Source organism: Suncus etruscus, chromosome 5, assembly GCF_024139225.1.
Source record: "Suncus etruscus isolate mSunEtr1 chromosome 5, mSunEtr1.pri.cur, whole genome shotgun sequence".
Lineage (NCBI taxonomy): Eukaryota > Metazoa > Chordata > Mammalia > Eulipotyphla > Soricidae > Suncus > Suncus etruscus.
The window spans coordinates 87,103,211-87,117,566 of NC_064852.1; the positions used below are offsets into that span (position 1 = coordinate 87,103,211).

The 14,356-nt window shown below is 35.3% G+C and overlaps 1 protein-coding gene across 1 annotated transcript in view; it reads left to right on the plus strand.

Moving 5' to 3' along the window:
• CCDC141 (coiled-coil domain containing 141) overlaps positions 1 to 14,356 on the plus strand; it is a 230,691-nt gene that overhangs the window by 148,065 nt on the left and 68,270 nt on the right. The window contains exons 9-12 of the mRNA XM_049773528.1: positions 4,464 to 4,605; positions 6,621 to 6,740; positions 8,670 to 8,861; positions 13,915 to 14,094. Of these exons, the coding sequence (XP_049629485.1) occupies positions 4,464 to 4,605; positions 6,621 to 6,740; positions 8,670 to 8,861; positions 13,915 to 14,094 (634 nt within the window). The remainder of the gene's footprint in view (positions 1 to 4,463; positions 4,606 to 6,620; positions 6,741 to 8,669; positions 8,862 to 13,914; positions 14,095 to 14,356) is intronic.

Sequence of the window (14,356 nt, forward strand, 5' to 3'; positions counted from 1 at the left end):
AAATCTCTCCTGGCTCAGAGGACCTTATGGGACATCGGGGACCCAACCCAGGTTCGTCCTGGATCAGCATTATGCAAGGCAAATGCCCTACCGCTGTGCTATCGCTCCAGCCCCAGGTTTTTTTCTTATCACAGTTACGAAGTTGTTCATGATTAAGTCCAGTCATACAATGTACAACATCCTTCACCAATGCACATTTCCTGCCACCAGTGTTTCTCCCCTCCTCCTCTTCTTCTCCCCTTCCTCCCCCCTCCCCTCCTCCCTCTTCTTCTTCCTCCTCCCTCCTCCCTCCTTTTACTCCTCCTCCCCCTCCTTGTCTTCTTCTTCTTCTTCTTCTTCTTCTTCTTCTTCTTCTTCTTCTTCTTCTTCTTCTTCTTCTTCTTCTTCTTCTTCTTCCTCCTCCTCACATATAAAATGTTGTAGGGAGAATTACTTGTGTATATGCCATTAAAAAGTGATCAAGGTAAACATTTTATTTCTACAATACTAATAGCACTTGATAATGTCAGAATGTAGATCAGAGGTGCCCATGGGTTTCTCAAACATAAAGATGCCTTGTTCCAAAAAAAAAATAGTGAGCTAAAGATAAGTGTATTTTTGCAAAGTATAATTTGTCCATAGACCAAAAAACATGTGATCAGCTGATTCTTTCTGATGAGATAGAGTAAGCTGTCAAGTGCTTCCATCTGTTTCAGTTCCTAATCCAGATGGGCTGCCAATAGTAATTTATGAAAGGTTTAAAAGCAACTTGCTGTTCTCCGGAAAAGAATCATTACAACACATTAACAATGGGATTTGTTTCCCTCCCCCATTTCGAATATTAACAGATGCAAAGTGAATGTAGCTTCTTTTATATAGCAAATAGAACTGTCCATTTTGAGCCAGAAGTCAGTCTCTACTCATTGGGAGGGAAAAATCTTTTTCTGTCCTAGCTTTCTGCTATTTGTTTAATAAAAAAGAAAATGCTTCCATGATGAAATTTCTAACAGTTATTTGTTGAAGCCCACATAGACTGTCATTTCTGCAAATCTGTGATGCTGGAAAAATCAACATCAGGAATAATCTAAAGTACCTTTTGTGTGCACCTTCTAATCCATTCTTACAGCTATAGTCCAAAGGTCAATAGGTATTTTTTAATGTCATAGAGCCCAGATTTAGAAGTCTAATCCTAGTTAGCCCTTTTCCCTCCTGAGAAGACTACAAAGTGATTTCAGAATCAGAACAAAAATGATAGGACATCAAGTTCAACCAAATTTCTATAACTTATTTTCCATTCTGGTTCCATCATTTATGTAAGAGGATTCACTCTGAAATAATAGGATTCATTACTAGTGACTGCTCTTAACTTATGTTCAGTTCATGTAAGAATTCCTTGCAGACAGCGAGGTCATTTTTCCTCTTTGATCAAAGCACCTGCTTTTTAGGTTCTACAGAGATTGCTCATCTATATCTTATATAATTTTTAAAATGTTTAAAACTGTTCCATGGTCTAGAACCAGGACTCCAGTGATGTATGTAAACAGCATGATATAAATGAAGTATATGAATGAAGATGATATAGGGGCAGTGGAGGTTGTTGCCTGAGGTCAGATTTTTACAAGGTAGGGATGCAGCTGGAGAAGAGCAGCCTGAGGATTGGGTGATGTGCAGATATATCCCTATCAAAATCAGGAAATGAGAGAGGTTGATGCTTGATTACTTATAGATGATCTAATTGAGGATGTAAAGAACATAGGAACCCACTTCAATAAGAAAGATGATGGAGAACTTTTCATAACAAGAAAAGGGTAGAAATCACAACAAAGAATGGTGTGAAAAGGCAATTAAATCTGTCCCTCTGGGCTTTCCAAGGGGCAGGGAGATATGAGGAATCTAACCATAGGAGCTGAAGTAAAGCAAAGAAATGAATGACAGTCTTTGAATAGCCTGTGCCTTTCATAGGAGAACAAAGGGAAACATCTTCATTGTTTAAAACCCACTGGAAACTGTTAATGGTGACATTTTGACACAGTAACTATCTGTATATGTTTTTCTTGTTCCTTTAACATCTTTTTTTTATTAACTATCAATTAAAGGCAAATGTGAAGAGATATGTCAATCTACTACTTTCAGATTAAGTTTTTCAAGCCCTCAGGAAATGGATGAATAGGATGTCTATTGAATCTCACTTTTTGTTCCTTGAAAAGTGAAAAATCTGTGAACAGGATAGACAGATATACTTGCAGACAGAGACACACAGAGAGACAAAGAAAGAGATAATTTTTGACTGGCTGAGAGACATCTGAATTAAAAGCATAAATTACAAAAGAGCGATCCTTTTATAAAATGAGTGCATGATTTGGCTTTATTTCCCCATTTTTTTCTGTGTCCATCACAACACAATATTTGAAGAAGGTGCTGAGTCCCTCTAGTGGCTACTTCACAAACTGCAAACTGCATTACGTGAAGAAGTCATCCAGTTTCAAGAACTGAAATTAAGTGATGAGGCAATTCAGCCTCACTGATAGTAAATTTCAGGAGAAGTCAAATTTTGGGGAGGAATATCACCACTTACTGTGAAGAAGTAATAAAATGTTGTAAAGAGTGTCTATTATCAAATCAGATGAGGAGGTTAAAACCCAGTTATGTCACTTAAAAATTATGAGCTGGGCAAGTTACTGAATTTCTCTGATACTTACTGTGCTAACAGAAAAATGCAGATAACAAAAATACCCAAACAGAAACGATGCCTCATCATAGTAAGTGCTCAATTATTTATTTAATTCTCACAAGCTTTGTTCTATTTGCCTTCTTTCTACAGTGTTTATTCACCTCATATTTATTGATATTCTTTTTCAAGATTTGCATAGTCTAAGAAAACTTGGAACCAATAGTTTATAGGATAGTTGACTTTATTTATTCTGTTGGGAGTTGGGGCTACACCCAGCAGTGTTCAGGGCTTACTCCTTCCTGGCTCTTTGCTCAAGGATAACTCTTGGTGGGGTTTGGGGGACCCATATAGGTTTTGGGGGTATTAAACCTGGATCATATCATGGCAGTCACTGTCCTATATCTCCAGATCACAAAACTAATTTTTAAGGCTTTTTTAAATCATATAATGGCACAAAGTCAAAATATAAATGGTTTTACCAATCCAAAAATGTGTGACTAATTTTAGAGAATATTTGGATTAAAAATCATAGAAATTATTTCTAAAGATTGTACCATATGAGAATTAGTAAATTGCACAACTATTTGTCTTAAGTGTAATGTTTGTAGAGCATCAAGTTTCAGGACTAAGAGTTCTCACAATGATTTAGTTCTCTCTCTCAATGACATTTCTTTAGTATGTCAGTACTTTCTACGTGAATTCCAACACTTTGACAAGATGTTCTTATTATCATTACTTCAAAGTTATTTTCCCTCTGTCATTTGGGATCTTGGCCTCATTTCATTACTAATTAAATTCATTTTTACATAATCATAAATTAATTATTTGAGGTAAAATGACTGAGATCTGTACCTTAGTCCAAGACCTTTTAAAACTAGGTAATTAAATCTAAGAGTTATCATGTTAATCTTTATTAGTATTTTAAGGCAATGACTGACAGGAAATTAAAGACTTTAACTTTTTACATACTAGAAGAAGATATTAAGGATAGGTTGAAATAATTTTTAAAAAATGATTCTCATCTCAGGAGCAATATTTTCATCTTGCAGACCTTGGTCTACCAGGGTGGTTAGGAAATGTGTTAATTTAGCTTTACACCAGAGCAAATGGATACAAGTCTATAATAATTCTTTGTTTTAAAGACATTACCATTTTGAAAGTTCTCAAGTCACTTTTCTTTTTCTCTTTATAAAAAATAAACTGGGTGGAAAATGACAGAAAACTTGGTTTCTTTTATATGAACACATAACATGAGGTTCCTAATTTTTGCTGATAATTCAGTTTTCATTTAACAAATGAAGCCTTGAGCATTCATAATTATTAAGAACAATCATTAAGGACTTTGGTGTTACAGAAATATTTTACCCTATTGAATTAGTAAATATTTTATTAATTGGCTGATCCACATTTCTATTCAGAGAACATCTTTAGGTAAGTAAAGCTTTTTAAGTAGCATCCCTAGTGATTATTCACAGTGGCAAATATACAGTGTCTTTTTAGGCTGTAAGATTCTCAAAATACCCTAGAGAAATATTAATAAGTAAACTTTCAGAAAAGAATAGGCTTGGGTGAAAACCTATACCCCATATTTTCCTACAGGACTGACTGACTTAACAAAGGAATGTAATTTTGTTTTGCACTCTGCTGTACTAGGACTATAGCTTCTTAACTACTACTAACCTAAAGCCTGAAGCAGATCACTTTTTATTAACTTAGACCTATTATTAAAGAGCAGCTTCGTTTTTAAATGTCTCCTTTCCCAGGGGCTTCTAGATGGGATAGAGTGAATAAACAGCTGGTTTGTTTCATTCAGCTCCCGGGTGACCGGTGTCCATGAGATGATGAGATGCATTGAGAGGCGAGTGGATCATCTGTCTCAACAGTGCTCAGCACACAAGGAATTGGCCCTTAACAAACAAAAATTAACAGCCTCAGTGGAGGGCCACCTAGGAAAGGTATATCATACAGTGTTTAATTCTTCCTTAATATGCTACTTAGATTGAACACTTTATTTGGATGCTTAGTTAGGTTGAACTCATTATGTTGAGGGTATAGCATTTGTAGCCTGTGGGCCAGCTAGGAATCTAGCTCTCCTTAAGTTTTTAATGTTCCATATTAGGTTTTAGATAAATGATAATAGTTCCTCAATCCATCTTGTCCAAAATTGCCAAAACTAGATATGTAATTCCCTTCTACCCCAGGCCTGAACAAAAGCAGTTCTTGTTTTGCATCTGTATATATTTTCATTGTTCCTGGCTCCAATAAGTCTCCAATAAGTCTGTTTCAGTTATCATATGCCTTACTACCTGAGGACTGCAGATGAGTATTGGGAGTTGCAATAAATGAATTGCTATAATTATAGTTTTATTTGATTGGTGGGGAAGGGAGTCCTTGTGCTACACGCAGTAGTTTTCAAGGGATATTTCTTGGTTCTATGTGCAGGAATAATCCCTGGTGGTGAACTGGGGACCATAGTTGGTGCCCAGGATCAGAATTAGGGTTAAAATAACCACAGCCTCATGCAAGGCAAGTGTCATACCTCTTGTCTCATCACATCAATCCACACACAGTGAAGAAGGCCAATACAGAAAAAAAAATGTCTTAAAAAACAGCACATTATGTGAGAATTCTCTCTGCAGAGTGACTAGGGATGGAAGAATTTCATTTTTATATTTCAAAGAGAAATAAAAGCAGGCAGCTTCTGTCATTTATAATCAAGAATTTATAACTAAGCAAAAGTCTACTGATCTATAATAGGATATCTAACAAAGTAGTGCTATCCCATTGATATGAGTGCTAATGAACCTTGTTGCACAGTCTGGGTCTTATCTTTGTAATGATTTTTTTTTCATCTGATAAAATGAACCGATATAACTGATTTATACAAGTTTTAAGATTAGTTCATTTCATAGGAGAATAATAAACTTAGATGCTTCCATCTAAATCACCACCTGCCATTCCCAAACTGAGAAATTTGAGCCTTGTACTGCTTGAGTTCAAGGGGATTCCAAATACAGCATCAGCTGTGGTGCTGCATTCCAGAGAGCTGGAGACTGACGCTAATTTGGTAGCAGACAACTGTTGCTAGATGTTTTGCTCAGAAGCAACTGTGGGAAGGATGAATTCTGATTTGTGCATGGGACAAGGAATTAACTAATAAAACAGACCTCTTTAAAGAGCACTGATTCATAGTGGTAAATAGCAAATTATTAGTCTTTCACCTTCATCAACTAAAAAGTCTAAGTGTATACTTATATTTTAATAGCATTGTGGTGACAAGTGGTGGTTGCTTCTGTATCAGAGTCCCTCTGATATCAGCCTAAAATATAGCAACCAGGATGACCTAATACTCATTTTAGTCCTCATATTCAAAACATGCCTGAAACTGGATTCTATTCCATTTATAATAGTAGCTTAATTCTTGATCAAAATTTTTTCTCTGGTAGTATGTTAGCAAGAGTATTACACTTAGCAAATAGGTAATAAATTCTGAGAAGATTAGAAAGATTTCATATGGAGCCAGAGCTATAGCACAGCAGGAGGGCATTTACCTTGCACATGGCTAACCCAGGACAGACCTGGGTTCAAGCCCTAGTGTCTCACATGGTTTCTGAGCCAGGAGCGTTATCTGAGTACATAGCCAGGAGTAACCCCTGAGTGTCACCAGGCGTGGCCCAAAAACCAAAAATATAAAAGAGAAAGGTTTCATATATCTCATTGTTATTAATAAAGTATTTTTACACATATACTCTCCTATTGGTGGGCCAGTGGTGGGTATATGACTGTTCATGTAGAGTCATATTATTCATTTATATATGATATTGAAATATTTAAATCTTTCTTTAGAATTAAGTTGATGTAAAATTAAAAATCTAATAAAAGTCTTGAGAGAAATTCTTTTATTTTTATACATATGCATACATACATACAAATAAATATCATTAAAAGATATGTTTATTTATTTCTGAAGGTGGAAATGTTAATTCAGAAAATCAGCCCAGTACTTTCCAATGCAATGGATATTGGTTCCAACCTTTCTGAATCAGAGAAGATTTTAAATAATTATCTGGAATTAGATATACAAGCTAAGGTAATAAAATAAGATTTATTATTATGAATATGATTTAGTAAATGTGATTTACCTTCTTTATATTCCATAACTATAAAACTTGATTTCAACTCCCTTGGTTGCTGGAACTTTAAAACAATTTTGTGGCAGATGATTTTTAAAACTTTGACTACTCAGTCTATCTAGTACCTTTATATTTATATTAATTAGGTTTATTGAACTCACTTGAAAAACAGCACTACGGGTTGATCTTATATACTCATTTGAGTGCATATATATTCCTTTATATATATATAAATATATATATAAGGAAAATATAGTTTTCAGACTACTTTTGATATTTCTGCTAGAGCAAATTACAAAAGAAAATTATCAGCAACAGAATGAATGAATGCAAGATTCCATAAAGAAAAAGCAAAAAAAAAAGCAATCAAACTACCAAGCCACAGGTTTTTTTGAACACTCTACAGATACAGAAAAAGCTCCACCTTTTCCTGGCACCTGCTTCTGTTCTCTCTTCTATTTCTCATAGGATTGGGTTTAAATGACCCTGCCAGCCCCTCCAGATCTGTACTGGGGTTCCTCATGTCCCAGCAGGCATTGGGGAGGTTGGTCAAGTGCCGTGTCCAGTCTTGCCCAATAGCAAATGGCATTGTTCCCTGCTGAGCCTTCTGCTCTCCCCAGAACATTTTACAGTGACACACCCGGCCTAAACTCACGAATGAGCTATTCTTAAAATGTTCTTTAAGATGTATGACTTTAAATGTTTAGGGTAAGGCATTAAAAAAGTCAGTGCTTTTATTTTATTTTTTGTTTCTTTTTTGTTTGTTTTTTTTTGGGCCACACCCGGTGATGATCAGGGATTACTCCTGGTTATGCACTCAGAAATCGCTCCTGGCTTGGGGGACCATATGGGACACCAGGGAATAGAACCGTGGTCCGTCCTAAACTAGATCAGGCAAGGCAGACGCCTTACCCTTTGCGCCACCGCTTCGGCCCCTAATGCTTTTATTTTAATATTTATAAAGAATGAAGGAAATTATATAGGAGAAACTTCACTGCTTCCTTCTTCCCAGAGTTCTTTCTGGATGCAGAACATATAAGTGAAAATTACCTTTATTCAAAGGAGTACTTAGAGGCATGTTAAGTATTAGGAGGGGAAAAAGCAACTCTCTTTGTTGCAAGTGAGAGTAGAGATTTTCTATTTCATTTTTGCTCAATTCTTAGTTTGTTCTTACATAAATTCAAGATTATTTTTTCAGTAGCAAATAAATATATGGGTATATATACATATAGATGTATATATAATGCCTAAATATCTATGCCAGAAATTGTAGCCAAATAAAACAATGGAGAATAACACTAAGCAGTCAAATATATTGCCTGTGTGCTACTTATTTAAACCTAATATGTATGCCAATTTGTTTGAAAGACTTGCTATAGACTTAAAATGACTATAAAATGACTATAATAATTAATAACATCCTGTTTTCTGAATTTATAAAAGAATATGTCATTTCTGTAAACTTAACATCTTAGATGACACAATACATTTAAGAATTTGCTAAATATCTTGCTAAATTTTATAAGCTATTTTTAATTTATAACTATAAATAATTTATAAACAATTTTAATTTTTAACTATTTTTATTTAAATTTTAAGAGTATCTTTCCTTTAATTTTAGAGCCTTTCATACCAAGCAACCTTACTTCTATTTCTAACAAATAAAATACTTCAAATAAGAAGTGTAGCTAATAAAGTAAAATAATAATTTGAGATGTTTTTTTTATTTCTAGGTGCCTTTTTAACTTTTAGAAGTTGTGTCTTTTGTTCAGAAGAGACTAGGTACAAGTTCAATTAGTAATTGTAATAGATGGATGTAGAGAAGGTAATGAAATGTGAATGTTCATAATTCCCCTGTCAGCTTCTGACCCCCTGTGCTTTTATAGGAGACGTCATCTGAATTAGAAGCAGCTGCAAAACTCTTGAAAGAGCAAAATGAATTTGAACTTGATGAAGTGGCATCACTTTCTTCTAAAACTAAATGGCTAGAGGAAGAATTAAGCACAGTTGGCCAGATCATCAGCTTCAGGTCACGAATTCTGCAAACTTTTGTGGCATTTCTGAAGGCATCAGAGGAGGTATGGCACCTTAGTGTTGTTTTTCTTTTTTTTCTGGATTTGTGCCCCCTTTTTCTTTTTCTTTGTTGTTATTGCAGTGATCTTATGCTGCATGCTCTTTGACTGACCTCTTCAGCCTGGTGGCCATTGTCCATCCTCTGACTTCCCAAGTGAATTTTAAGCCCCCATTGGAAAGACAGATTGTCTGCCCCAGTACATGTACTCATTCACTTTTTCTCCAAGTTACTATACAAGGATTCAAAGTAAGTCTTTTTTAATAAAAAATATTGCAAATGTGCTTGTGCATATTGAATGTACACATGAAAATAAAAATTCAGCTGTTAGAGCAATTTTACTCTGACCCACACATATTTAAAATAGTCTGAACATATACAAAATTATTTAAACTAAGTTACCTTCTAGTCATGAATTTCTTTGTGACTAAAAACCTAAACATTTAGTGTGACATATTTAAGATATACAAGTCATAAATGAGCTTTTGAATACCATGTCAGATCCATCTTTGCTTGATGCCTTTTAACAAATCACCCCTGAGACTTTCATTATAAACATATTTGGACAGCATTGGACTTAAATTATCAGTAGCATTCCTTCTAACAGTTTGGGAGCTTACTAGGAGTTAAAGCAATGAATTTTCAGGAAAAGACCTCAACAAAACAGTACCAGAATCCCATCTCATTGAACTCAGCACCCATCACCCAGGCACAGGAAGGTTACACTCCTCTCAGGAAGAGGGTGCTGAATGAAGCAGAGCCAGCAAGATCCACTCAAGTCTAGACCCCACCAAAGTAATGGAGCAGGCTTGACTTCCATCTTTTCTCCATCTCCCAACTGTCTTCTTCACTACCCTTCCTCCTTTACCATATGGCTCAGCACCTATCCACTCACATCCTGTGATATCATGAATCTGTGCCTTCCTGCAGTCCCTGGACATATCAAATCACTACTTTTTCCTTTTCGAACTCTTATATTTGGTTATTTGTTGGTTTCCCTCTAGTTTTTCTTATGGCTTGGGAGAGATACTATTATGAAAGAAAGGGTTACCCATATTTTTTGTTATTATAAAAAAAATAAATACACTTTGTTCCCCACCTGAAGTAGTGAAGTTACAAGAAAGTGTGTGCCCCCTGCATCTTCCTTTCCAAAATTGTATTTCCTTGGCTTCAAGCAAAGCAAATATTTCCATGGCCCTTCTTGACCTTTGGAACTGGGAGCCACTCCAAGGACTGGAATATTTACTTTCTTGGAAGAATAATATGGTCTTTCAGCCATCCTTCTTTCTCTGAATCTATTTCTCTATCTGGCAGAGCCTGATGTCCTTCTAGTCTTGGCTGTGTTCTTCATCTGTCACTCCTCTCCCTCTCTTTCTCCTTTCTTCACCAGGTCATTCATTTCCATTCCGCCTTCCATGCCCTTGAATTCATGCCTTCCACTATTACTATCCCTGCCAATACCCAGTACTAGATCCATCCAGCACTCTGTTTACTTTGATTCTCTTTCCAACCATCCAGACACTCCTGTGAGAAATCATATCATTGTGCTGATTAACTCAGTTTGCAAATGTATGTGTCCCTGCCTCAGCTGGGGCCCCCCATATGCTCCCAACTTGGCATTTACTCAGTAGCATTTCTCAAATATTTGATTCCAGTTCTCTTTCTAAATTCCAGCTGATGTCCCTATTTTGTACATGACAAAGAGAGATCTAATTGACTCTAGCTGCTTTAATTACATTTCCAAACCTATTGTCCTCTACTGTCTCCCATGAAGTGAAATCATCACTCTCTCAGTACTGTTATTCCTTGCATGCTTCCACCTCTTTCAGCATTTTGCTTTAACAATCATCTTCTACTTTGTTTTATTTTATTCCCCTTGCTTAATTACCTTAGGCCCAGATAGTCTTGTACTCTCAAGGCTACCACTCTATACAGCTTTCTTTCACTTTACATATGCAGTTTAGGAATGGGAAGATGACACTTCTAACCTCTCCTGCTCATCCTTCCAAGTCCTTCTTCCACTACATTTTCAATCCTATGTTTTATTTTATTACCTATCTCTTCACTTTATTAAGATGCTTATATAAACTACTTACCAATTACGAAATAAAATATTACATTTTCAATTTTCATACTGTTTACTTTCTTTGCCACACTATTCAATCTAATGATGCTTGTTCACCAGATATTTTTTGATATACAAAATCAGTTTTACAATTAAAAAGAACATTACAGGAATTAAAAAATTGGCAAGTAGCTAATTTTCTCCAGGTGGTGTCTGGCCTTGAGGGTATAAAATAAAAATAGGTAGATTCATAGTAGACCCAATAAGTCTGTTGTGTACCTGTTACATATCCCTCCAAATTCATCTACGAAGGAACATACATTAACGGCATACACATTTCCCACTCAAATTCAAGATTCCACCATGATTGAAAGCCAACGGCCCCTATTTATGCACTACAATATAAAAATATTTAACAGTTAAATATTAGTGGACTATCCAACTCCTTGCTTGTGGCCATATCCTGCTTGGTACTCAAGGGCTGTTCCCAGAGGATGATTGTTCCTCAAGGAACAACCCCTATACATCTTGCAAGGTATAACCCCCAAACAAAAAGAAACAGATGATCAACTAAGGTAAGTTTTTTTTGGGGGGGTCCCACACCCAGCAATGCTGAGGGGTAACTCCTGGTTTCACATTCAGAAATTGCTCCTGGTTTGCCAGATATTTTTAATAGATATATACAATGGTCAACTTTAAGAAGTCTTATGTAGAAACTCCAAAGTCTTCCAAACTCTCTCTTACTGAGCACTGATTTTGCATCAGGCTTTATTTTTTATGCAGACTTCATTGTGTATTGTGTATTCAGCATCTTTTAATTTTATCACTATTGTTTCCAGTGAAGTTAGGTGTTACAAAGTTAAGTTAATACAAAAGTGAATTAATACAGAAGTTAATACAAAATGAAAGAGTTGGTAAACACCCAGCCCATCTTTGGCATATTATTTTTTTATTTCAAAGTCCATGCCATCCTATGTTTATCTATAGTGTCAATTTAACATATTTCTAAATTCCTCTTCCTTTTCACTGATATTACCACCATCTTAGTCCAGTTCACATCACTGGTGGCTGGAGCAATAGTAGAATGAGAATGGGTAGAGTGCTTGCTTTGTTTGCAGCCAAACCATGCTTAATCCTTGGCACTCCATTTGGTTCCTTGTGCCTTGTCAGGAGTGATCCTAAAGAGAGAGCCAGAAGTAAACCTTAAGCATAGTTGAATGCGATCCAAAAACAATCTCTTCCCTTCACTGTCCAAAAATGTGTGCCTGTTTTCTTTATTGTCTAATTCTCTCCATACCTATTTTAAAAAATTCTCTACTCTAACGCAAATCTGATCATCCCCCATATTCAGGTAATTTAACCAATGTCATCTATAAATCAAGTTACAAATAACTATTAATCAGAAACGGATAAGATAAAGTACATTATTAATTCACTTAAAACATAAACTAGGACAGTTTCTAGGGAATTCCTATAGTGTTTCTTTTCTCACTTGCAGCCAAGGAAATAGTTTTGAGAATCAGAAAAAGAATATAAATTAAAGTTTCTGGTTGAAAATTGCACTTAAGTAAGCCCATCAAATTGAGTACACAAAACCACCAGAAGTACTGACAATAGACCTGCTGACTGAGTCATTGTGAGTTTTAGTCATAGCTATCAGTTGTTTCAAAGGAATGAGAAAGTGTCACAATCATGTTTCTTACAATAGAAAACAACTGGACACCTGCTGGTCAGCCTTACCACATGGTTATCCCTCTAGCTTCTTTCTAACCACTCAGCTGGTGAAACTTGAAACAGCATTTATCATGCTCAGAACTGACCAGGATGTCATACTTTTACACTCAAATACCGTTCCTCTACCTGGAATATCCTTTTTCCTATACATTATCTCCAGGGACAATTCTGAAAAAGACAGATAGAATGCTACTTTTTGGGGGAAATTTTCCCTATTTAAGTTACGTAGAGTTCTGGTATCTCCTTAGTAGGTCCATGACATTGAGTGTGCACTTCTCTTATTTTTTAATAATCTGCATATGATTCTCTTTTGTCCAAAAATATATTTAAAAATCTAAGAAAGCAAATGCCTAAATCTCACCTATGAATCTCATACAATTTCATTGTAGAGGTAACACTTTAACAAGCTCATGAAGAATAATTGGGGGCAGAAAAATGTAGAAATAGTTGCCCTGGAAAGTAGTCTGAACAGAACAAAGGTTAAAGACAAAATGGAGTAGGGAAATAAGAAATAATTCCTATTTCTGAGCATTTTTTTTGCAGGATTTCCATTACGTTTCTTTACATTATCAATATTCCTAACATTTTTTAATTTTTTTGTTTTTCGTTTTTTTGTTTTGGGCCACACCCGTTTGACGCTCAGGGGTTACTCCTGGCTATGTGCTCAGAAATCACTCCTGATCGAACCACGGTCCTTCCTACGCTAGCGCTTGCAAGACCTCTAGCGCCACCTTCCCGGCCCCACATTTTTTAATTTAAGACCAGCCATTGTCTGAAATTTCACAATTTAGATTGCTTTTGGTAATCATGAGCCTCTCAAATCTTGTCCTATTGGTTACTAAGCATCGGTGATATCCAAAATACATAAATTCTTGTGTCAAATATAAATTTGTGTGAAACTCCTGTTAATCTATAATTCTATAAGCATATTTGATTATAGATAATTTTATAGTTATTTTTAGACTTTAATTTTGAGGTGAATTCCCTAATTATATGCATACATATGTATAAATATAATGTATATCCATACATCTCTAGGCAATAATCTTCTTAGCTCAATTTATTATCCTGTGGTAATTCTATCAATTTATAATCAAAACAGTTTCAAGTTTCTTCAGTAAACTGACACAATCAATAATTAGAGATTTCTAAAATGTGGTTTTAATTTAATTTCATATAGGCTTTAATTGAAATCTAGTACTATTTTTAGATGTATTTTTAAGTGTTCTAAAAGCTTATTTATATACTCCTTATTTTAAAGGTGGAAGAGCAGTGTCAGAGTCTAAAGAAATTTTTCCAAAATGAAATCCTACGGAAGAAAGAAGATAAATCTGTAACCAGTCAGCCATTTGACTTAACCGAAGAACAATGGCACCTATTTTTAAAGAGGAGTTTTTTAACTCAAGACTTAGGACTGGAGTTCCTTCATTTTATAAATATGGTGAGGATGACATTAAATGAATCACTTCTTCTGCACAGATCACTTGTCAAAGTTATAAATGAAAAAGTTTAGCTGATAATCAGCAGTTCTAATTTCAAAAGTTATTTTTTAACCTTCGTTCAGCCTAGAACATCTCTGAAGTCCCGCATATAACACTTATTCTAGAACTTCCTGTTGGTTTATAACACAAAGACTGTTTTAGATCTAAAGAGGAAAGAACCACTATAATCACAACAGAATCCTTTGTAGACACACTCTGAGT